At 43.1% G+C, this 24,559-nt stretch overlaps 1 protein-coding gene across 4 annotated transcripts in view; it reads right to left on the bottom strand.

Annotated features, from left to right (window-relative positions):
- The window catches only part of KIF1B (kinesin family member 1B), a 165,142-nt gene that overhangs the window by 101,315 nt on the left and 39,268 nt on the right, over positions 1-24,559 (bottom strand). For all 4 annotated transcript variants that reach the window (XM_070759293.1, XM_070759294.1, XM_070759295.1 and 1 more), the window contains exons 7-17: positions 22,495-22,606; positions 22,040-22,117; positions 21,564-21,629; positions 17,647-17,722; positions 16,870-16,948; positions 16,345-16,487; positions 10,970-11,103; positions 6,017-6,096; positions 5,524-5,599; positions 354-433; positions 123-229 (exon numbers count right to left, since the gene is read on the bottom strand). In XM_070759293.1, the coding sequence (XP_070615394.1) occupies positions 123-229; positions 354-433; positions 5,524-5,599; positions 6,017-6,096; positions 10,970-11,103; positions 16,345-16,487; positions 16,870-16,948; positions 17,647-17,722; positions 21,564-21,629; positions 22,040-22,117; positions 22,495-22,606 (1,031 nt within the window). The remainder of the gene's footprint in view (positions 1-122; positions 230-353; positions 434-5,523; positions 5,600-6,016; positions 6,097-10,969; positions 11,104-16,344; positions 16,488-16,869; positions 16,949-17,646; positions 17,723-21,563; positions 21,630-22,039; positions 22,118-22,494; positions 22,607-24,559) is intronic.

Genomic DNA, 24,559 nt, shown 5'->3' with positions numbered 1-24,559 from the left:
ACAGGTGCTAGCCAGCTGCTTGCATGGACTGGTTAAAAACGGGCCACAGACCAGTAGCGGGCTGCATCCCAGGAGGATGGGGACCCTTGATTTAAAATACCGAGGATCCACTTCCTGCTTACCGCTGCCATTGGGGTTCCTCTCGCTTCGGAAAATGCAGTGCTCCTCTTTGATATGAGCCCCACTCAGGACGATGTCTTGGCGCCGTTCGGCATCTGCCTGACCAACCCTGTGTCCGAAAAAAGAGGACTTCTAAGGCATTGTCGCGGCTTTTCAAAGCAGGCAAAGTGTCTCTGCTCCAAGCCACAAATTGCAAGATGGGAATCAAACCCAATTCAGATTGTAATGCTTACCTGGTTATGCCATCTTTGATGTAATAAAGCAGGCACTCTGACATGAGGGGGTCCTCGTTCAGGTTCACCAGATGAGGGGTCTGAAAGCAAACATCACGTTCCTTGAATGGCACGCCTTCCTCCCCCATGATGGTTTCTCACAGAGAAGCTAGTTGTTTCCAAATCCAAAGCTGCTTTGGCCCTCTCAGGAGAAGAACCAATCAATTCTTGAATGAATTGAAATTTATCTATCTATCTATCTATCTATCTATCTATCTATCTATCTATCTATCTGTTTATCATATTGCAGTGCAGGAAGAGAACGCCAAGAAAGGAGAATATTTGTGGCTCAGGGCTGAAATGAAGGGGTCCTCGGTGCACTCTGAACTGGGTTGTTTTCTTGTGGATGTTTCATTACTCAAACTCTCTTTAACTCCCACCAAATCCAATTATTTATTTGTCTGCGATAGCAGCTCACTCCATTTTGAAGCCTCTTTTAGTTCCTTCTAAGTTTTAAGTTTTCTTCTTTATCTTTAAATCGGCCAAACACTTCTTTAAAGATAAAAAAGATAAACACTTCTTTAAGTTGGCCAAATACTCATACTCAAGAGATTCTTCTTCCCCTTTCTCCAGTACAAACGCTTAGATCTTGTCACTCAGACAATCCACAATCTCTCCATTCAATCAATCTGATCATGGCTGACCCAGAGTTGTTCCTTCAGCTGTTGGCCGATTGGCTGGTGCCAGCTCTCTGGGAGGGGGGAGGGGTTGCAAGCCCCCCCCCAAGACCCCTGACTAGTGCCTCTCTTTTCCACTGCCCCTCCAGGGCAGATCTGACCTGGTTCTGGTTCAGTTCCAGATCTCCTAACAGCTGAGGTTTGGGGTTCCTTGCAGAGCGCAGAAGAAGCTTGTATTGCTGGGACGCTGGCCACGCCCCCTTCACTCATTATTCAGACTCGAGTAATATTGTTAGTGCTAGCACTGATGATGATGCCTACTTTGGTAAAGAAACATCCACCAGAAAACAACCAAACTCAGAGCACAGCAAGGACACCCTCAGAAAGAGAAGAGCAACCCAGGAAGAGCAGAAGCATCAAAAATTATTCACGCAGTGGGTTCTGTGGGCTGAACAGTAGCTATTTTAACATGTATTCATTTTAAAGAAAGATGTTTGGTGAGTGACAGCCAGGGATAACAGGTTCTTCAGATTAACTTTGGTTCAATAGCTGCCGATTTATTTGTTTTCTCTCTCCTTTCTATGAGAAATACCTACAGTAATTCTTCAAAAGGAGAGCAGGAACTGGACAGGATTAAAAAAAAAGAAAATTACTGGACACTTTCACCACCAAATTAAAAAGCTATGCGTGCGTAGCTCTTGTGTTGAAATAGCTAAATTGAGAAAAATAAATTGTGGAATTTCTACTGAGCAACTTCTACAGATCACCGTTTGACAGATTAATAGGATCACTAGTGCTTTCGAATCGCGGCTTTGCTGGAAAAACTCAGGAATCTATTTGCTACAAACATTCCTAGTGGGATCTAAAGCTAACGCAGGTAGTCCTCGACTTACAACAGTTCACTCAGTGACCATTCATAGTTATGATGACACTGGGAAAAATTTCTTTCTGTTTCACCACAGTTGCAACCTTTGCAGCTCCCCAGAATCAAAATGCTTGGCAACTGGTTCGTCTTTATGACCATTACAGCATCCAGTGATTCCCCTTCTGTGACCTTCCGACAAGCCAAGTCAATGGGGAAGCCAGATTTACTTAACAACCAGGTTGCTAAAACTTATCAACTGCAGTGATTCGCTTAACACCTGAGGCAAGAAAAGCCGTAAAACGGGGCAACGTTCACTGAGCCAATGTCTAACTTAACAACAGAAATTTGGAGGAGGTGGTGTCAATTGTGGTCGTAAGTCGAGGACTACCTGTACAGCCACTCAACCAACCTTCTTTGGTGAGAACACCCCACTGGAGCCAGCCAACAAATCACAAGGCCTTGGCGTGAATATCTGGCCAATGAGTGCCAGTAAACACAGAGGAAAAAGAAAATATTAGAATAGCAGCAGAAATAGGATCTTCACACCCATCAGGAATCTCTAGCTTGTAAACCTAGACCAGTTTCTCCTTAGCTACCAATGCTACAAAAATACAGTTTTCCCTGAAATAAGACATCCCCTCTGATAATAAGCCCAATTGGGCTTTTGAGTGCATGGCAATCAGGCCAAGTGCTTATTTCAGGGTTCAAAAAAAAAATAAGACAGGGACTTATTTTCGGGGAAACATGGTAGAGAGAGAGAGAGAGAGAGATGATTGATAGATGATAGACAGATGACAGACAGACAGATAGACAGACAGATATAGATATAGACAGATAATAGAGATGGCAGACAGGCAGATAGAGATATAGAGAAGACAGATGACAGACAGACAGACAGACAGACAGACAGAAAGAATGGGGGGAGTATTTAGTCAGACACCAATTGTGCAAGTTCTTTAATTTGCAAATAAATTCATTAAAAGTCAGACTGTGATTTTCTGGATGTGTTTTCTCATGCTGTCTCTCATAGTTGAGGTCTACCTATGATGTCAATTACAGGCCTCTCTCATCTTTTTAAGTAGGAGAACTTGCACAATTGGCGTCTGACTAAATACTTTTTCCCCACTATAGATAGATAGATAGATGGATGGATGGATGGATGGATGGATGGATGGATGGATGGATGGATGGATGGATGGATGGATGGATGGATTATAGACAGGACAGACAGGCAGATATGATAGAGAAAGATGATAAGATAAATAGCCTGTTTCCCTCAAAATAAGGCAATACGGTCAAGCACTTATTTCAGGGTTCAAAAAAAATGTAAGACAGGATCTTATTTTCGGGGAAACATGGTACAAAAAATGAAAGGAACAGACTAACAATGTTTGTTTATTTCTTCATGTCAGAAGCATGACAATTAAAATAAAGAATAATATATGACAATAACTTTTAAAATGTAGACAAAATTAAATAGATCTTGCCCAGAAACTAGGAACATTAATTGCATTTTTTCATGCTGCCGTGAGGCCCTCAAGTGTACCCTGATCAGGACACAACAGGCAAGTGTAGGTATGTGTGTTGTTGTCTGCAGGTCATCACAATCACAAAGGCACAAACGCTACCAGATAGTCCCCTTTGTTCAGAGTGGATCTCACCGTATCCATGCGAGATTACACAGGAAAGACAGGAAAGTAACAGGATAGACAAAAAGGGTAAGGAGGAGAAGGATGAATCCCTCTATTCTACTTTTCACAATCTGCAATCTCTGCTTAAGCCTCAATGGCGGCACAAAGACAAACCTGGTCAACCGCAAAGGCCTCAAAAGAGTCATCAAACAAAGTTGATGGTCTCTGAGAGAAGATCTATGAAGGAAATTCAGACGATGTGAGAGAGAGAGGAAAAAGAGGGCTTAGGGTGAATAAGACAGTCGTACTACAATGCAATCTTTCTCAACACCAACGACCATAAGCTGCGTGGATTTCAACACCCAGATTTCCCAAAGCCAGAAACCTTCGGCAAGCTTCCAGAATCTCATCTTGGACCTTAATATCTGCTAGGGCCTGGTCCAAGTGGAAGGCACAAAGTCATCCCTACAAAAATTATGTTGAAAAATTAGACTTTGGAGGGGTTCAATGGATCATTTTCTGAAGAGCTCTATTAAGCCTCAGAATAATTTTAATGTAGAGCCTGCCTTCAGAACATCAAGAAAGTTAAGACGCACATCGATGAGACGGAAATGGGCTATGGAGCAGCGCTTAGTTTAATTCAGTTGGCCTAAAGACAGAGATACATTCAGAAAATTGAAGACATCTCTTACAGTGCAAAAAATAAGTTCCTGAACAGGAGGTTAGACTAGGAGACCTCCAATGTCCCTGATCTGTTATTCAGTAATATTCCAATTCTGTAAACTGTAATCCCAGAATTGAATAATCCAAGAAACTAGTTTACAATTTGAGTCACAGTTTAAAAGTTTAAAAGAGAAAGAGAAAGATAACCAAAACTGATCCTCAGTGAAATTTCAAACTGGATGTTCCAGAAGGCTATCTCAATGTCTGGCAGGATCCCAAGGGATCTAGTGAAACTAATAATTGTACAAAGCTGTTATCAAATACCGGCCATTTGTATCCCCATAGAGCAGGGGTCCCCAAACTTTTTACACAGGGGGCCAGTTCACAGGGGGCAGTGGGGTCTGGCCGGGAGCGAGGGGCCAGGAGGAACATGCCCGTGAAGGGGGTCCCACCAGAGAGCAGGCAACTGTGGAAGGGAGGGAGGGGGATCTTTCAAGGAGGGGTGGGGGCTTCCTATCTCCTCCGAACCACAACCCCAGGAAGGAACCCTGCCTTTATAAGGGGTCTCCCCAGCGTCGCCAAGCAAAGGGTGGGTGGCCCCTGTCTCCCCTCCCTCCAACCCAGGATATCCCTCCAGGAAAGAAGCTGCTGGCGGCATTGCTGGGGGTTCCCTGCAGGAGGTGGGCAGGGGTGGGCATTTTGGGCCCCCACCCGGGAGGGAGAAAGATACAAACCTCCCCTCTCCTGGTTCTGTGTGTGTGTGTCTATCTGGGAATCCCGTGTTCTTAAGATGAAGGCGTGGGTGGGATATTGTTGGTGCAGTGTTGTGGTTGCGTGTTGCATGCAGGTGAAGGAGAGCAGGGGAGGGGGAGGGGCATCCCTGAGAGCGCCAACATCACGACCGACCCCCTTCCCTCTTTTTTTCTCTCTTTCTCTGTGTGCTTTTGTCGTGGCCTCGTCTCTTCTACCTTATTCCTCCCTCCTTCCACCCTTGTCCCTTCCACCCTTGCCGGATAAATGACCTCAGCGGGCCGCATGCGTCCCGCGGGGACCGCTGCCATAAAGGGTGCAATTTTTGATGTCCAGCTAGATTGATGGCAGAATCCACTCTCGCTCTCCACCCATGCATCATTTTTGGTTATCATACTGATGCATGTATTATTTTTTATAGTGTTCCTTTGCCATTGCTTATTTTATTCTTCTATTATTTAATTTCTGTTTACATGCTTTCCTGTTCTTTACATTGATTGTCTCCATTAAAAATCAAATTGCTCCATGTTGGGAAGCACTGGCTTAGGGTCTCAGATTGCCTGAAAGAAAGAAAGGACCCAGAACCATTTTATAGCACTATTTACCTTTTTCGGTGAGAAGACGCCAAGGGTGCCTCCATCTTCTCGGATGGCGACCCCCATCTCAGCCAAGAGAGCTTCTCTGTGGAGAAGGGAGAAGTGGTTAAGCATTCCTCGAAAAATCCACTTAAAATTTGATTTCCAAAGTTCGCTGGAAATGGGAGAGAAGAATGTAATTTTTTCTTTGAGGGTGGGAAATTGCACAGTACAGGAAGAAGCAGCAGGAAGAAGAGATGGTAGGGTGAGATAACTCCATTTTTTAAATTTCTTAGTTTTTATAAAATATGTTTTTTAATATTAAGCAGAAAGAAGACACAGAATACTATCAAGCATGGAATCTATTTTACCAGTAGTTCAGAAAAAGGGGTAGAGATTAAGAATATAATCAGAATTGTTAAGCAAATTAAATAACAAGACAACACAATGTTTATTAAGCACTAAGAAATGAAATTAATTTAAAAAATCAATAAAATGGGGGGGGGGATAAGGGAGCACTAACCTCTCCATCCTGATTGCTTCGGTCTTCCTCAACTTCTCCTCCCAGGTTTCATTCAGCTCTGCAATGATTTTCTCTGATTCCTGGAAAAAAGAGAATGTAGGAATAGGGTTACATAAGACCAAATACTGGTTTCTAGGCTCTTCAGTACAATTAATTGAAATCAAGCCAACTGTAAAAATTAAAGAAAATAATCAGAATGGTCAGTGAACAGAATGATCCCCTGGAACTGGCATTTCTCTAAAGCTTTTGATTTTGTGAGCGATCCTGCAATTTTCAACCCATACTTGTTTTCCCATTTTCTTTCATCTAAAGTCCTAAAAATTCCATGTCATGCTCTCATAAAATAGTTGCATGTGTACAAAGCCAATGATTTTTAAATGTTCTTTTGATCGAGATGCAAATTCTTAAAAGAAATGCATCTAAACCTTATCTGGAATCAACATTATGAAAGATTTGGCCCAACGTTTTGAACATCTTTGTTGAAAAGTCTTGATAACTTGTTATATATCCAATTAATGTTAGGTCAAAAGAAGGATGGAATATGCTGTACGGCAGTGATGGCTAACGTTTTTCTCGTTGCGTGCTGAAAATGTGCACACCTGCAATAGTACGCATGTGCTATAATGCAATGTGCACATGATACCCCACCGCGCTCCCCGCACGTCTGTGCAGCCCCTCATGCCTTCCCACATGAACACATGAACCCCTATGTTCCCTCCGTCCCTGCGCATGTATGTGTGACCCCCACCGCCCTCTCCAGAGGGCCTCCAGAGCCTGAGGGGAGGCCATTTTTGCCTCCCGAATGCTCAAAAGCCTCCAGAGCCTGGGGAAGGTGAAAAATGGGTGTCCCAGAAATTTGGGGTCAGACTCATTTCCGGCATAGGTAATATGTCTGTTTTATGGAGTTTGATGTGCTGATTCCAAAATATGCTTAATTTTGCTCTATAACATAAAATTTCTGATATAGAAGCACTTTTGTTATTACGTTATTTCTACATTTTCAACGTATGTGATAATTACTGTTTTCTTAATGTCGCCAGTACATTTCCTACATCTTATAATAATGATGCTGCTCCGTGGAAACTATACCTGCTACAGAAAAACTATATACATTTTTGAAATTAGAACAAAAATGATTCAGAAAAGTACAAGGTCAACTGCAATGATTACAAAAAATATTTTTTGTAGACCTGTACTATCTTTAGCCTCCATCTATGAAGTCTTTCTTTTTTCAGTCTTTCGAGGCAAGCAACCAATTTGTTTTCTCTTCCCCGGTTTAATCAAATTGTGAATTATCTGCCTTGCCTACATTGGAAATAGAGCCACAACAGTCCATAGGATACAGGAAAAGTGTCTTTTTTGGAAGGGGGAGGACATAGGTTTCTAGAACCACATTAGCACTGTGATACTTGTTGTTGTGCTAAAGCTTTTTCTGTCATTGCCTCTTCAACCAGCCATATAACAAAGGGTTGCTTCTTCCATCAGGAATGGAGATTTCTCTTTTGAGTGGAGAGTCAACAGAGTTGTTTCATGGCAGTTTTTTTAAAAAGGGCTAGGCTTGCAGATGGAATCAGCTAGGCAGGAGATAAAAAATGATGGTGGGGTGGGAATGCTTAAGCAGAAGAAGAATCCAATATGCCTGCAAGCCTTTTCTTCCAGGATGGACAACTCCAGCAGAAACAGGAGACAATATGCTGCTTCTGCACACATTCGCTGCCTGGTGGCTTTTAACGGCACTTTGAAGCTCGCTGCAGCAGAGGTGCTGCTGTGAATACTGATGAAAACAGCAAGCCTATCCCAGACAATTGCAATGAAGAAATCTGAAGCTGCCACCTTGAGCCAAGGCAGGGTCTAAGGGCAGAGGACCAGCCTTGGAGAGGAACCAGAACCTTTTTATTTGGGGGGGGGGGGCCTCCACCCCTTATTTCCTTTTTTAAAGGCCTAATTTTTGTATGCATCCAGCCCATCCGAGTTTCCCATGGGGGAGGGAGGGGAGGGGAAATGCAAAAAAGGCAGCATTCAAAATCCACAGCCCAGCCAGAGTGGGGGAGGTTTGAGGGGGGCATTCTGGCAAGGCCAAAAGATAAAAGTCCTCCACTGTTGTGCCCTTTGGAAGCCGGACAAAAGGCTCCATTGTCTGCAGATAGTATGGCATTTTCTGCACATTTTAATGAGCGGCCTCTAAGTCCCGGCATTACAGACGGTTTAACAATGATTCCCAGAGAGATCGACCAGTACAGGGATTTTAAGGGTCGCTCTTAACTTTTTTGGGGGGAGGGGGGGTTCTCTTTAATTCTGCTGGCCATGCTGAGGACTCCCTTAAGTAAAAAGGTGGGGGGTCATCTTCATTCCTGCTGATGTTTTTTAACTTTGCTGACTGCTCAAGTTGTGTTGTTTGCTGGGGTTTTTAAAATTGAATTTATTTTCAAGAACATTGCTAGTGGAATGACTTTATATCATGCTTTTGTAAGAACATTGCTTTTCTTCTTCTGATGGGGTGTCATTATTATTATTACAAAGGAGCAGTGGTCAAAGTGCAGTACTGCAGGTTACCTCTGCTGATTGCTGCCTGCCTGCAATTTGGCAGTTCAAGTCTTACCAGGCTCATGGTTTACTCATAGAAGATTGACGGCAGAAAAAGACCTCATGGTCCATCTAGTCTGCCCTTATACTATTTCCTTTATTTTATCTTAGGATGGATATATGTTTAAATTCGGTTACTGTGGATTTACCAACCACGTCTGCTGGAAGTTTGTTCCAAGCATCTACTACTCTTTCAGTAAAATAATATTTTCTCATGTTGCTTTTGATCTTTCCCCCAACTAACCTCAGATTGTGTCCCCTTGTTCTTGTGTTCACTTTCCTATTAAAACACTTCCCTCCTGAACCTTATTTAACCCTTTGACATATTTAAATGTTTTTATCATGTCCCCCATTTTCCTTCCGTCATCCAGACTATACAGATTGAGTTCATTAAGTCTTTCCTGAAATGTTTTATGCTTAAGACCTTCCACCATTCTTGTAGCCCATCTTTGGACCCGTTCAATTTTGTCAATATCTTTTTGTAGGTGAGGTCTCTAGAACGGAACACAGTATTCCAAATGTGGTCTCACCAGCGCTCTATATAGTGGGTTCACAAACTCCCTCTTCCTGCTTTTTATACCTCTAGCTATGCAGCCAAGCATCCTACTTGCTTTTCCTACCTCCCGACCACACTGTTCACCCATTTTAAGACTGTCAGAAATCATGGTTGACTCAACCTTCCATTCTCTCGAGGTGGGTAAAATGAGGACCCAGATTGTTGGGGGGCAAGAGGCTGACTCTGTAAACCACTTAGAGGGCTGTAAAGCACTGTGAAGCGGTATATAAGTCTAAATGCTAGTGCTATTGTTACATATCAATTACAATGTGAAATCACAGCTGCTGGTTCGTCAGCCGATGTTGGCTTTTGTTTGAGTTTTTACGAAGAAATAATAATAATAATAATTTTTGTTGTTGTTACTATTACTATATTATTATTATTATTATTATTATTATTATTATTATTATTAATTTCTTTTATTATTTCTTTTATTCATTAAACATGAAACTCAGTCAACTGAACATTTAAAGATGTGTCATAAATACCACTGACTGGGACTAATGGTTGCTGCCAGCCTCCTAGGTATCAACCAAGTATCTTGTTAAAATATATGATGTTCCGAGTAGTGCAGTTTTTTTGCAGTTCTGCTGGTGTTATTGCAGGAAGCTGCAATTTCTTGATGTGTTTTGTGAAATTCTTGGTACCAAGCGCCCTGATGACAATGGGTATCACTGTTACATGTTTCATCTACAGTCTTGCAGTTTTGATGGCCAGGTCACAATATTTTGTGATTTTCCCCAGTTTTTTTCCCTTCAACTCCGGCATCATCTCCTGGTACAGCGATATCAATAAACTGTACACTTTGGCCCTCAATAAACCAGAATACACCTGGCATGTTGCGTTCCAAATGACGATCCATCTGTATTCCAAAACCCCATAAGATTTTCACCTTCTCATTTTCGGTAACTTTTTCCACTTTGTAATCCCATGACTTTTGGGATACAAGTAAGTCATATTTTTGCTTCCTTCCTATGGCTGAGAGAAAGGGACTGGTCCAAAGTCATACAGCTGACTTAATGCTTCAGGGAGAACTAGAGATCCTATTCATCTGATTTGTAGCTTGATGCCTTAACCATGACAATAAACTGGCTCTCGTCATTATTATTAATTGCCCTCTCCCAATAACTTCTGAAAATATAAACCAGTCCATGTTCTAAAGTAGGATTCCCAATCTTGATGACTTTAAAATGCATAGACTTCAACTCCCAGAATTCTTTAGCCAGCATGCTAGAAGTTAAAGTCCATGCCTCTTAAAATTGCCGAGGTTGGGAAATTCTGTTCTAAAGAGACATACAGTGGTACCTCCACTAAGAACGCCTCTACTTATAAACTTTTCTAGATAAGAACCTGTTGTTCAAGATTTTTTTGCCTCTTCTCAAGAACCATTTTCCACTTACAAACCCAAGCCTCTGAAACTTTAACTGGAAAAGGCAGGGAGAAGCCTCCGTGGGGCCTCTCTAGGAATCTCTTGGGAGGAAACAGGGCTGGAAAGGCAGGGAGAAGCCTCTGTGGGGCCTCTTTAGGAATCTCCTGTGGTTTCCCCAATCGCACACATTATTTGGTTTTACATTGATTCCTATGGGAAAAATTGCTTCTTCTTACAAACTTTTCTACAAACTTTTTACAAACTTCTTACAAACTTTTCTACTTAAGAACCTGGTCACGGAACGAATTAAGTTTGTAAGTAGAGGTACCACTGTATTTGTGCTGCACTCTAACATCTAACAGATGTTAAGCAGATGAGGTTCTGGTCTAAGCCAAAATTGGAGGGTGGGTGTGTTTGGGCCATTCGACAATTCCATCCGCAGTACCTTCAGACGTTCAATGGCTTCCTCTCCTCCGGGCGTGGACATGATCCGTTCTTGGATACTGGAGACGGCCGTTAAGCCCACCTGACTACTGAGGGAGCAGGAAGATGGAGATGCGGTGAGCGAGCCCATGGATGCTGTGGAAAAATGGCCAGGACGTTGATTCTCGGAGGCTAACAAGTATCTGTGCTTATTGTTCTGAAAATCTTTCAGATCTGAGAGAAAGAGAGAGAGGGGGAAGGAGAGACAGACAAGCGGAAGGGAGAGGCAAGGCAAAGGAGAAAAGGAGCAGAAGAAAGGGAAAGAAGAGAAGGAGGAGAGACCAGCATCAGAGGAAAGCGCACAAAAAGGCAAACAGACAGAGATATAATAGTTCGAGGATGGCAGTTTTGAAGTTTTGAAACATGGTCCCTTCGATCCACCTTTGCCAGAGGCAAACCACCAGATTCACACCTGAAGGATTCAATTAGTTACTATATAGCTTATGCCTATTTCACAGGAATCTTCTCAGATTGGTGGTTTGCACCTGAGCAAGACTAGATAAAGTTCAACATCATTCAAGGAGGGTTGGACCTTGCTCTCTTATGCCTACATATGGATTATGGGCTAATTCCCTACTTGACTCCTTCCCTGTGGCTCAGCTAGATTCTGACAAAATTCAAGAACGCTCCTGGCCTTAGAGTTAGCAGCTGGCTTCCTCAAGGATTCAGCCTTCTTAGGTGTCCTGTTCTTTTACCTGGGTCTGCTTCAGGTAGAGTAAGAGCTTTGCCATTGTCTGTTAACTGAACCTTTTAAATGTTACCATATTTTCCGGTGTATAAGACACACCAAGATTTCAAAGAGGTAGGCAAGAAAAAAGATGTTGCAGGCCTCCCAAACACTTTGCGCGCCCCATTTTTGCAAAAATGGACCTATTTTTCGCAAAGAGTTTGGGAAGCCTGCAAGAGTGCTCCTGGGAGCTGGGGGAAAGCAAAAACATTCATTTTTGCAAAAAACGGCCCGTTTTTCAGCCGTTTTTTTCACAAGAACGGGGGTGTTTTTACCTTCCTCCAGCACTCTGCAGACCTCCCAAAACCTCTGTGCACTGCGTGGTAGTGGAGCTTCAGTAGACCCAAAATGGCTGTATTCAGTATATAAAATACACCAACGTTTCCAACCTCTTTTTTTTTTGGTGGGGGAGGGGGTGCGTCTTATATTCAAAAAATACGGTAATACCAGGGATGGAATCAATTAGAGGCGGAGAGTCTGCAGGCCATAATTTTTTTAAAAATGGCAGCCACAATGCCTGGTTCTTTACACCTGCCATAATGTGTATCACAATAGAACAAAGGATGGCTTTGACCACACCATTGTGAACACCATTTTAATTATTTTCCCCTCCATATCTGGCAGATACCCCTCAGTAGGGAAATAAAGAGACTCCTGAAATGGACAGTCAGGCTAATTGCCATTCTCTTGGAAAGGATGGAAGGAGAGCCAAGCGTTCAATACTGGCCATTATCTCCTTCCAATAAGCAAATACCAATTTTAAAAGGAGGGGAAGAATGTAATTTTAGAATTAGCCCTAGAAAGAAATGATCCTCTGTGTTCTAACAAACATATCTAAATTATTCCACAATTTAGGGGGTGAAATCCTCTGAGGTCTGCTACTGGTTCGCTTTGCACGCACGCGTGTTTACCACAGGCAGTACTGTGCAATGCTGAAAAAGGAGCATTTTGAAGCCATCAGAGTCTGCAAAGGGAAGTAAAACAGCGAGGGTGGGGAATCAGCTGTGCCACGCAAAATCCTGCTTTCTAGCTAATCTAGATCGCATGGCATAGCTGATCGTTGGATATACCAGTTCTCACAAACTGGTAGCATTTTTTTTAACCATCAGTTCAGGTGAAGCAGCCTGAACCAGTAGCATTTCACCGAACCCTTCCAAACTGCATCCAGAAATGTTCACATTTCATGAAACTGTAAGGCTGAGGGTACCAAACGCATAGATGTTCTCTTCCCAAGGGTCCACTAGTTATGTTTCAAGTGGGTTTAAAAACTGCCATCTGCAAATTCAGGAAAGAGCAGGATTGAGAGTAGAGCGCAATTCGAACACGCCAGGATGGCCAAGCCAAAGAGGGAGCAAAATCGCACACCCTGGAAGAACTCATGCATCCACAGGAGAGCAAGGAAGGCTTACAAATGCCAAAGCTGCTACACAATTTGTCACACAGAGCACCACACACGGCTAGCCCATGCATATACCCCACCCCTCTTCAAAAGCTGCGGCTGCATGTACTAAAATTCAAAAGCTAACGTTCAAAAGCTGAGAAGCTGAAAGCGGCATTAAAAAAGCTTCCCCCCCAAAAAAAAATACTGGGAAAAAAAAAAAAAGACAATGCCAGAAAAGAGACTAGATCAATTACACTTCCAATTCTCTGCATTCAAGGAGATTGCCAATACATCTCTTCTGCCTTTCTTGCTTTAAATAGCAGGGCAGTCTGAGGCCTTGAAAACAGTACTCAGCAGTTTGGCAAATCCCCGGACTTTTTTTTTAAAATCTCTACAAAGGAAAAGAGATGTCTGCAGGAAACTGCTCTGCCACCTCCATTAAATAAAGGCTTTCTGTGTGAAGCTTCAACTTTTCAACCTGCCCACCTCTCTATTAGCGAAATGGGTACGGTTGGATGGACTCCGAGTGGAGGAAATCTAATAAAAAAGACATTATCCAGTAGACAGCAATCTTGATATCATAATAACAAAAATACACTATATTTTTCAGCTACTGCAGATGAGTCCTGGTCGCGCAGTGGCTAGAATGCAGTATTGCAGACTAACTCTGCCCACTACTAGGAGTTCGATCCTGACCGGCTCAAGGTTAACTCAGCCTTCCATCCTTCTAAGGTCGGTAAAATGAGGACCCAGATTGTTGGGGGCAAGAGGCTGACTTTGTTAAACTGCTTAGAGAGGGCTGTAAAGCACTATGAAGTGCTACAGTTATTTGCACATACCCATGGACACATAGCATATATAGATATGAATGAGAATCTACTGCTAAACTGAATGTGCACTTTAAAATTTCCTCTGCCTTTTAACTGCCAGGGATTGAAACAAATAGGAATAATTGATCCATATTCATACACAATGCATGTAAGTATCAATTTCCCCACTCTGCGTATTATTATGTTTCCAAATATCCATAGTTCAAACATACGAAGAATTTAAACTAGAGATCCTTGATTTCACCCGTTTCTCCACAGATAACTCATGTTTTCTTTCAGAGAGGCCTGTAGGATGATTTCATACTCCCTCTTTTTTTAAAAAAAAAATTGCTCTCCTGGGATTTCCCTGTAAGGAATTGGAGTGTAAAGCTCAAATGCAGCCCATTCAGCAGAAGCCAAAGATTGGGGAAATGCATGAATTCTGCAATACACACATTTGCATCCACTTCCCGAGAAATCGTCCAGCGGATCGACTGAAGAAACGAGGTTAGAAGGGAAAACACAAGAAGGTTAAAAAAATACTCAGGGTTAACAGGAGACATGATGTGAGAAAAGGAAAAGCTTGATGGGGTAAAAAAGAGGGAAGTCAGATTCTCAAATTCAACAATTTCAGTTAATCCCTTACCATAACCCGTGTGTGTGTGTGTGTGTGTGTGTGTGTGTGTGTGATTTGCATTTAAAGAAAAGTTTTATCCATAGTTTTTTCGGGTAGATGGCAGACTCAAGAAAAGAGGTTAACATGTAACCAGGGTATAATTTACAACATTTTTTAATGAAGTGTTTATCATCTATAGTTATTCTCCCTCTCCCCCTCTCTTATTTTTAAATTTTCAGTTGCATTAACTTTAAAGTTTAATAGAGACGTGCATTGATTAGAAAATGGATGCAAAACGTCTTGTACTAAACTAAGCTTTTAATAATGTGCTAGAACATATTAGTCAAATGATGCTTTAAAATTGTTGGCAATCCTCCCATACTTCACTCATTGTATTTGGCTTCTTTTTTTTCCAATCTAGCCTGCCCTTGTGTGGTCTTTTTCTTTTATTCTTTCAACAACACAATAATCATCATAATAGAAACAGATAACAGAAAGCTGTCTATCCTGGCAGCTTACGTTCTGCTAGAATAAATTCCACTTTGGCAAATGAAACTGTCCTAATCTAGTTTTTCTGACTCTGGAAGGAATGAAAACATGAACACTTGTCGTTTTGTTTGGTTCTAGGATGGCATTTTGAAATGGGGGGCTGCTAGAATTCACTGCTACAACCTACTCCTGAAACAAAACGTTTCATGAACAAGCTATTACTGCAGCGTTTGGTCTGCTGCCCTGGGGAGCTGTTTTCTGGAAGACTTTCTAATTTTGTCAAGGGAAAGAAACACGTAACAAAATAACATAGTTGGAAGGGACCTTGGAGGTCTTCTAGTGCAATCCCCTGCTCAAGCAGGAGACCTTATTCCATTTCAGGCAAACGGTTGTCCAATTTCTTTAGAAGTTAGAAAATTAATCAGTGGAACAACTTGCCTCCAAAAAGTTACGAATGCTCCAACACTGGAAATTTTAAGAAGATGTTAGATAACCATTTGTCTGAAAGGGTATAAGGCAGTGATGGTGAACCTATGGCACGGGTGCCACAGGTGGCACGTGGAGCTGTATCTGCTGGCATGCGAGCCGTTGCCCTAGCTTAGCTCCAGGACACGTGCACACTGGCCAACCAATTTTTGGCTCGCATGGAGGCTCTGGGAGGGCATTTTTGGCTTCTGTAGGGCCTCCGCCAGGATGAGAGAGAGTGTTTTTGTCCTCCCCAGGCTCCAGGGAAGCCTCTGGAGCCTGGGGAGGGTGAAAAATAGGCCTACCAAGCCCACCAGAAGTTGGAAAATGGGCTGTTTCTGGACTCCAGAGGCCCTCCGGAGAGGCAGGGGGAGCAATTTTCACCTTCCGCAGGCATTGAATTAGAGATGTGGGCACTTGCGCAGGCACGATAGTGTGTGCACATGTGCTTTCGGCACCCGAGGGAAAAAAGGTTCGCCATCACTGGTATAGGGCTTTCTGCCTAGGCAGTGGGTTGGACTAGAAGATCTCCAAGGTCCCTTCCACCTGTTATTCTATTCTATTCTATTCTATTCTATTCTAGTCTTATTCTATTCTAGTCTTATTTCATTCTATTTTATTCTTCTCTGCTTAATACACAACTGGATAAATCAACAATGCACCAACCCAAGATTAGGGAGCAGGATTGTTGATGAAGCTAATGTACATGAATTTTGGTTAAACATATCCCTGCCTCTTTGCTACACCCTCAAATTGACCAAAAATGCTAGATTTTTCTTCCCGAAATGATATTGGGAAATAAGTTATCTTCTTCAGAGAACCCAGGAATCAGCCAGATACATCCACTTACTGTCAATAATGTCTCCAAGCCCTTGAGCACGAAGTAGATCTTTCAGCCGCGTGACTTCTTCCTTCAGTTCCCGCACCAGCTTGGCGTTGGGATCCTCGTTGATCACCGCATTGCATTTGATCTGCTTGGCCCGATCTGCATATCTGGATAAATCAATTTATTAAGATAAAACAACGGCAATAATGTTCATTTAAACATTCTTCACTTGGCAGTGGTCAAGAGTCTTGGAAGATAGAATAGAATAAGAATAGAATAAGAATAGAATAGAATAGAATAGAATAGAATTCTTTATTGGCCAACTATGATTGGACACACAAGGAATTTGTCGTTGGTGCATATGCTCCAAGGATATTTATCTAGATCAGCGTGAAGATGTATGGACTTTAACTTCCAGAATTCCTCAGCCAGCATCTCTGGCAGTTGGAGCCTATACATCAATTGCTATACAAACTCAAGTCAGGTTGCCCAAAACAAGAGATAAAATATGGAACAGAAAGCTCAGTGTTTTATAATCTCATTCAATACCTTAATGTGCTTAATGTTTCATCATAGTTTATGTCTGCTGGGCTCAAAGCAGCCACCATGGCGGTTCTGGAGTTGCCACCTACAAGGCAGAAATGCAATCAGATCAAGGAACATCAAACCTAAATGGCAAATTGTGAAAAGACTCAGTATAAAATGTGAGAAGGCCACTAAAAGCGGGGATTTAAAAAAAATACATGTCTGTATCATAACAGCATTGTAAAAGATTGATATCTGTCATCTTGAATATTAGAAGAGGAATTAGAACCCCATTTCATATAAGCTGGGTTTCATGTCTGGGTTTTCTAAACAAACCAGAGTTGTTTGGGTTTATACATCAAGCTAAAATATGCGATAGTTTGAAAATCAGATTAGTAGAATTACCAAAGCACAGTGTCGTCACACTACGGCTTCATGAGCTGTGTGAACACTAGTTTTACATTTGCCAAGTCTAAGAAAGAAAATTGCAAATTTTTGGTCCCAAAGACATCATCCGGGTCATCAGGCCAATGCAAAGTTACAATTCAAATTTGTTTCACCTAAGCCACAATGCTTTAGATTTTTGCTTTGAAAACACAGCTGATCAAAGCAACATTTTTAAAAGGCCAAAGTCCCGGCTTCAAAGATAGAAGATCTAAACTTCATGGGCTAAAGTCTGCTGCCTCACCAAATTGGGGGAGGGGAGGCATTCTTTGCAGAGAGATCTACCACATATATATTGTTTGTTATTCAGGAGTGAAACTTTAAAAACGAAAGCAAAAAGTTATCTCAACTTCATACCTAGGTTTTCCCGAAGCAACCACGTCAGCACAGAATCCCTGTAGGGAATAAAGTCCGTTTTCTTTTTCTTCTTACTCTGCAAAAGGACATTTTGTATTTAAGAGCCGGTTACCATAAAAAACCCCGTGCAGAGAGGAGTACCCAAGCTGGTGGCCTGCCATTTTCCATAAAACAGGATGGGAAGCAGAAGTGAAATCCAGCAGGTTCTGACAGGTTCTGGAGAACCGGAAGCAGAAATGTTGAGTAGTTTGGGGAACCGGAAAATACCACCTCTGTCTGTGGGTGAGGGTAGGGTGGGGTTGGGTGGAGATTTTAAGAACATAAGAAAAGCCACGCTGAATCGAGCCAAAGCCCATCAAGTCCAGCATTCTGTGTCACACAGAGGCCCACCAATTGTACATGGGGATCTTGAGCAGAAAGAGAAAGCAAAACCCTCCCTTTCCCTTGACCCCCAACTAATGGTACCCAAGGGAATCCTGCCTGCCTCAACCAACATAGAGGTGGCACTTGAACATCCGTTTCAATAAAATTTTGCAATATCCTTCCCCCAAGATTGGTGAGGGAATGGGGATTTTGCAGTATCCTTCCCCCAAGCCACACCCATCAAGCCACACCACACCTACCAAGACACGCCCACAGAACCAGTAGTAAAAAAAATTGGATTTCACCACTGATGGGAAGCCATGCCCTGGTGGAGGTGATTTTCCCGAGGAGGGGACATTTTAGCAGCCTTAAGACTCAAAGGGACTATATTTTTTTAATGGTTCACACATTTAAACAAGGGCCTCTCCTTAAGCAGGCAGAAGATCTGAACCTGTTCATTGGTTTTGGCACAGTCAGAAAAACTGGAAATGGCAAGCCCCACCTTAAGAAGAGGAATTAGAGACAAAAAGAGGGATGCTCTTTTTAAAAGAAAGAGAGAGAGAGAGGGAGGGAGGGAGGGAGAGAGAGAGAGAGAAAGAAAGAGCATCTGCTGCAATGCGCCAAGTCTTTCCCAACACATCTGTCAGGGTAAGGCCATTTTATTATCCAAGTTACATAGCACTCCTGGATAGAAATTTCTTCATTTCTCAGCAGACAGAAACAAGGAACTGTGGGACAAAACAAAGCCAAGCCAGCTTTGTTGCATGTTCATATATTTGTCTCTCTCTCCCTCTCTCTCTCTCTCTCCCCCCCCCCCCACTCTCTCTTTCTCTCGTTCTCCTCCCACCCAACTGAATTTTCCTTTGCCAAGAAGGAAACACGTTTTGAAAGTGTTTCTGGGCTTAAAATAATGGTTTTAAAAATATGATTTTTATAGCACGGAAGGGCTGATTCTCCAGGAACACATGACTGGGAGGCTTGTCTCGTATATGCATGGGGGCTTGGATTCTGATGGGGTTAGCCAAAAGGTAGACGATGATTCTAATCAGGATCGAGAACAGATGCCTCGCCTCAAAACAAAGAAACAAAATCCATCTCTAATTGAAAAAAAAAATTTTTTTAGAGAGAGAGAGAGTGAGAGAGAGAAAGGGAGAGAAACTGCTATTCTGCGTATGCCTGAATGCAAAGACTAGGGCAGCCCAGACCATGTGTTTGATAGAACAAAATTTGGCCGGGCCAAGACAAAACCGCAGAATGGCGGGATTTCTCCAGCTGCTACCAACATCCCTGCTTCGAGAAAGCTGGTCTAGAGTTTTGCTCCCTGGCAAGATAGTTTTCACTCCTACTCCAATTGCCGTGCAAGGGTGCAACTGCGCAAGGAGACTGCCCTCACCGACCAATCGAGATTTACTGTATTTACAGTTGGAGAGCAAACTCAATAAAAAGCCTGTGGCTTCTTCCAACGCTCATCCCAGTCTTTGAAGCAGGCATGCTTGGAATCCGAGAGAGGGTTAGATGGGTGGGAGTGTGCTTTCTTCACTACTAGCTAGGACTAAAGCAGTGTTTCCTAGCCTCAGAAAGGTGTGTGGACTTCAACTCCCACAATTCCCCAGCCAGCAGGCTGAGTGGGTGGGGGGAGGTTTGACATCCACATATCTTCAAGCTGCCACAGTTGAGAAATACTGTTCTACAGTCTACTACTACATTCAGTGACCCACTCTTTACCCATCATACCTTGCTGGTGCAGTTATCCTAGTTTTGGAAGCAGAGAATGGAAAAAAAGAAGATAAAAGTAAGGTAGGGCCAGAAAGAGGGAATTTTACATCAGTAAGGAAGAGTCGGAGATAAAAGTCCACTGTCATTTCCCCAAACCAGCACACCAATTAGTCCTGCCTCCCATCACTTTAAAATGCAAAACCACCCATATCAAAACTCTAGATATAGGCGGCTATGAAAAATAACAGCAGGCTGGAAGCTTTAGACGAGAGGAAACAAACAGGACTAAAACTAAAATCAGCGAGATAAACGGGGCAAAGATTAGCCCATCACATATACCAAGTTCCAATACAGATAGTCCTCGAGTTAAGATCACAAGAGACCAGAATTTCCGCTGCTTAAGCAAGGAGTCGTTAAGAGAGCTGTGCCCAATTTTACGAGCTCTTTTCCTGCAGCAGGGAATCATTGCAGGTGGGCGAATCGTGGAGTCATTAAGAAAACAAGAACAAGGGGGCACCACCTGAGGTTAGTTGGGAAGCAACCTGAGGAAATATTATTTTACTGAAAGAGTAGTAGATGCTTGGAACCAACTTCCAGCTGACGTGGTTGGTAAATCCACAGTAACTGAATTTATACATGCCTGGGATAACCATATATCCATCCTAAGATAAAATACAGGAAATAGTATAAGGGCAGACTAGATGGACCATGAGGTCTTTTTCTGCCGTCAATCTTCTATGTTTTTAGGTTTCTAAAACCCAGGTTCCCTTAATGACGCTGCTCATCAGAGGGTGATTGGGAAGGTGGCTAGTAGCGGTTACGCAACACCAGGATGCAGCAACCATTATAAATGTACACTGGTGGCCGAGGGCCTGACTTATGATCATGTGATCCTGAGGATGCTGCAATGGATCTATATGCAAGTGCTGATCATAAGTCACAGTAATGGCCCAGTTCCAAATAGGCCGCAACCCAGTAGTGGGATGTAGCCTGGGGGTTGGTGATCCCTGCAGTATATGAATGATTGTAACTCGAGGATTAGCTGTAGTAGAGTAGTGGATCTAGGTTGGACTGCTAGGCCACACCACCCATGCATTGATCACTGATGTGACTTACCATATTTTTTGGAGTATAAGATGCACTTCCCCCACCCCAAAAGAGGCTGAAAATTTGGGTGTGTCTTATATTCCGAATGTAGCTTTTTCAACGCTTTTTTTTCAGGCACCAACGAAGTGCTAGCGAGTGAGGTGATCTTCCACACTTTGCCTGCTTTTCTCATTGCTGTGCCTTAGAAGGTGTTTTTTAAATCCCCAACCAGGGGATAAAAAGCAGGCGCGTGTGCGCTCAAAACCAGTGAGCTAATGCACTGAAGCTGACCAGACGAAAGACTCTAGACAGATGAATACCTGGCTAGAGTCCCCCCACCCACCCCATTTTCCTCCCAAAAAACTAAGGTGCATCTTATACTCCAGTGCGTCTTATACTCCAAAAAATACGGCAGGTTGGAAAGGAAATATCTCCGGGGAAACAAACCATCTCAAAGAACACCAAGAAACAGATACAAGAAATGCCAGGACAAGATAGAACCTAAATCTGTTAATTCTCTCTCTCTCTCTCTCCCTCTCCCCCTTCTCTCTCTCGTTCTCTCTCTCTCTCTCTCTCCCTCCTACCCTCCCTCCCTCCCCATTTCTCTCTCTCTCACACACACACACACACGCACGCACACACACACGACTGCTGGAAACAAATGTTCTTTCACATCTCACCTGTGACTAAGCCCCAATGAGCTTGCAAAGCAACCCTCTTTTTTTAAGGAGGTCCAAAAAATCCGGACTTACCACTTCTGCCAAAGCCGAAATCACCTTCCCCAGCGTGGTGAGGGACTTGTTGATATTTGCCCCTTCCTGGAAAAAAGGGATCAGACAGAAACGATGCTCAAATGCCAGACAGTGAGGAAAACAAAACCTTGCTTCCCTGTCCTTGAACAGGCTGGGTGTTCTCTTTATTTTATTTTATTATTAATAATTTTTAATTCAAATGGGTGTTTAAATTGCAGGCAGGGGTCTTAATGCCTGGATCTGCCCGGGGGGTCACAGTCTCCACTAAGCAATGTCTGAAGAAGGCAATAATCACATTCCCTGAGCTGGCAGAAAGTTTTGAAGAAGAGGGGCAGGAGTTAGTCTCCCAGAAAATGAGGCAAAAAAAGCCCGTCAAGGAACCACATTGGTCAGATCATGATCAAGGGAGATACTTCACGCATGATGCCCATTTGCCAGCTGCCCACCAGATCCCCTCTTCATCCGTGGGTCCTTACCTTTAATCGAGTCCCTTTGGCACCGGTAGAGTCAGCTCTCTCACTCCCAGCGAGGTCCACCAGACTGATTTTGCTAACCTGGAAAGAAGAGGCAGGAATGGTTCAGCACTACAATCCAGAGGAAAAACGACTGATCATATGGTTGTAATTTGACAGGATCCAACAGGAGCAGGATTGAATAATGTTCAATGGGCCGGTACAGCCTTCGTGTATATACAGTGCTGAATCAATTGTCTGCTTTATGTTCTGGTTTTCTAAAGTATTATCCCAAACTGGAAAACTTCTCTCTCGCTGGGGATGTTTTCCAAAGATTTTCCAAGAGATGTAAGGTATATTCCCTCCTATCCTATCCTATTCCTAGAAAAAACGTCTATCTTCCCATAAGCTCTGGGGGTTTACGATCAGCTGCAAGGATCGATTGTTGCAGCTATTTCCCAGGGGAAGAAATAGATTACCTTCTCGGTGGAAAGGTTGGTTTCAGTATCATGCTTCTTCTGAGTGAAAACTATGGTGAAAACAGCATGAGAGCGACTGCTGGTCTCGTTCATGTTGGTGGCTGCTACCGTCCTTGGGAAGGAAAAAGGGAATATATGCTTAGAGAAAACAAAATACAGTAAAACCTCATCTTACGAACTTAATTGGTTCCAGGACAAGGTTCGTAAGGTGAAAAGTTCATAAGATGAAACAATGTTTCCCATAGGAATCAATGGAAAAGCCAATAATGCGTGCAAAGCGATTAGGAAAATCCAAAACATTAAGGCTTTAAAAAAAAAAGCTGCCGGCAGACGAAGCTGAGGCAAACGGAGTGGGGGGAGGGAAACCCATGGAGATCCAGAGGGGAGAATGGGGCAGGAAAGAGTGGAGAAAAATGGAGGAAACCCATGGAGATCCAGAGGGGAGAATGGGGCAGGAAAGACTGGAGAAAAATGGAGGAAACCCATGGAGATCCAGAGGGGAGAATGGGGCAGGAAAGAGTGCAGAAAAACGGAGGAAACCCATGGAGATCCAGAGGGGAGAATGGGGCAGGAAAGAGTGGAGAAAAATGGAGGAAACCCATGGATATCCAGAGGGGAGAATGGGGCAGGAAAGACTGGAGAAAAACGGAGGAAACCCATGGAGATCCAGAGGGGAGAATGGGGCAGGAAAGAGTGCAGAAAAACGGAGGAAACCCATGGAGATCCAGAGGGGAGAATGGGGCAGGAAAGAGTGCAGAAAAACGGAGGAAACCCATGGAGATCCAGAGGGGAGAATGGGGCAGGAAAGAGTGCAGAAAAATGGAGGAAACCCATGGAGATCCAGAGGGGAGAATGGGGCAGGAAAGACTGGAGAAAAACGGAGGAAACCCATGGAGATCCAGAGGGGAGAATGGGGCAGGAAAGAGTGCAGAAAAACGGAGGAAACCCATGGAGATCCAGAGGGGAGAATGGGGCAGGAAAGAGTGCAGAAAAACGGAGGAAACCCATGGAGATCCAGAGGGGAGAATGGGGCAGGAAAGAGTGCAGAAAAACGGAGGAAACCCATGGAGATCCAGAGGGGAGAATGGGGCAGGAAAGAGTGCAGAAAAACGGAGGAAACCCATGGAGATCCAGAGGGGAGAATGGGGCAGGAAAGAGTGCAGAAAAACGGAGGAAACCCATGGAGATCCAGAGGGGAGAATGGGGCAGGAAAGAGTGCAGAAAAACGGAGGAAACCCATGGAGATCCAGAGGGGAGAATGGGGCAGGACAGAGTGCAGAAAAACGGAGGAAACCCATGGAGATCCAGAGGGGAGAATGGGGCAGGAAAGACTGGAGAAAAACGGAGGAAACCCATGGAGATCCAGAGGGGAGAATGGGGCAGGAAAGACTGGAGAAAAACGGAGGAAACCCATGGAAGTCCAGAGGGGAGAATGGGGCAGGACAGGGTGGGAAAAAACGGGAGGAACTCAAGTCTGGAGGTGGGGCATCTCAGCAGCCGGCGGCAGGTTCGTAAGGTGAAAAAAGTTCGTAAGAAGAGGCAAAAAAATTCCAAACCCTGGGTTCGTATCTTGAAAAGTTCGTATGATGAGGGGTTCGTATCATGAGGTACCACTGTATACTGCTCAAAAAAAATAAAGGGAACACTTAAACAACAGAACATAACTCCAAGTAAATCAAACTTCTGTGAAATCAAACCATCCACTTAGGAAGCAACACTGATTGACAATCAATTTCACATATTGTCAGCGCATTCAACTTTGTACAGAACAAAGTATTCAATGAGAATATTTCATTCATTCAGATCTAGGATGGGTTCTTCGAGTGTTCCCTTTATTTTTTTTAGCAGTGTATAAAGATAAGGCAAAAAGACAAAGCAGAAGTGTTCAAATCGATTGCTTTATTCAAATAGAAGAATATTTATATTTTTAATTTAGATATCACTTTTGGATTTTTTTGCTTGCGATGGAAACAAAACATGAAACTTTGACTTTGGTTTTGCAGACTAGATAAATTTGTTCTCATAGAAATAGCTAGTTACATACTAATGTGTAAAAGTAAAAAGT

The sequence above is a fragment of the Erythrolamprus reginae genome, chromosome 8, assembly GCF_031021105.1.
Source record: "Erythrolamprus reginae isolate rEryReg1 chromosome 8, rEryReg1.hap1, whole genome shotgun sequence".
Taxonomy (NCBI): Eukaryota; Metazoa; Chordata; class Lepidosauria; order Squamata; family Dipsadidae; genus Erythrolamprus; species Erythrolamprus reginae.
Note: the sequence above shows the minus strand (reverse complement) of the source record. Positions and strands in the feature narration are given on the sequence as shown.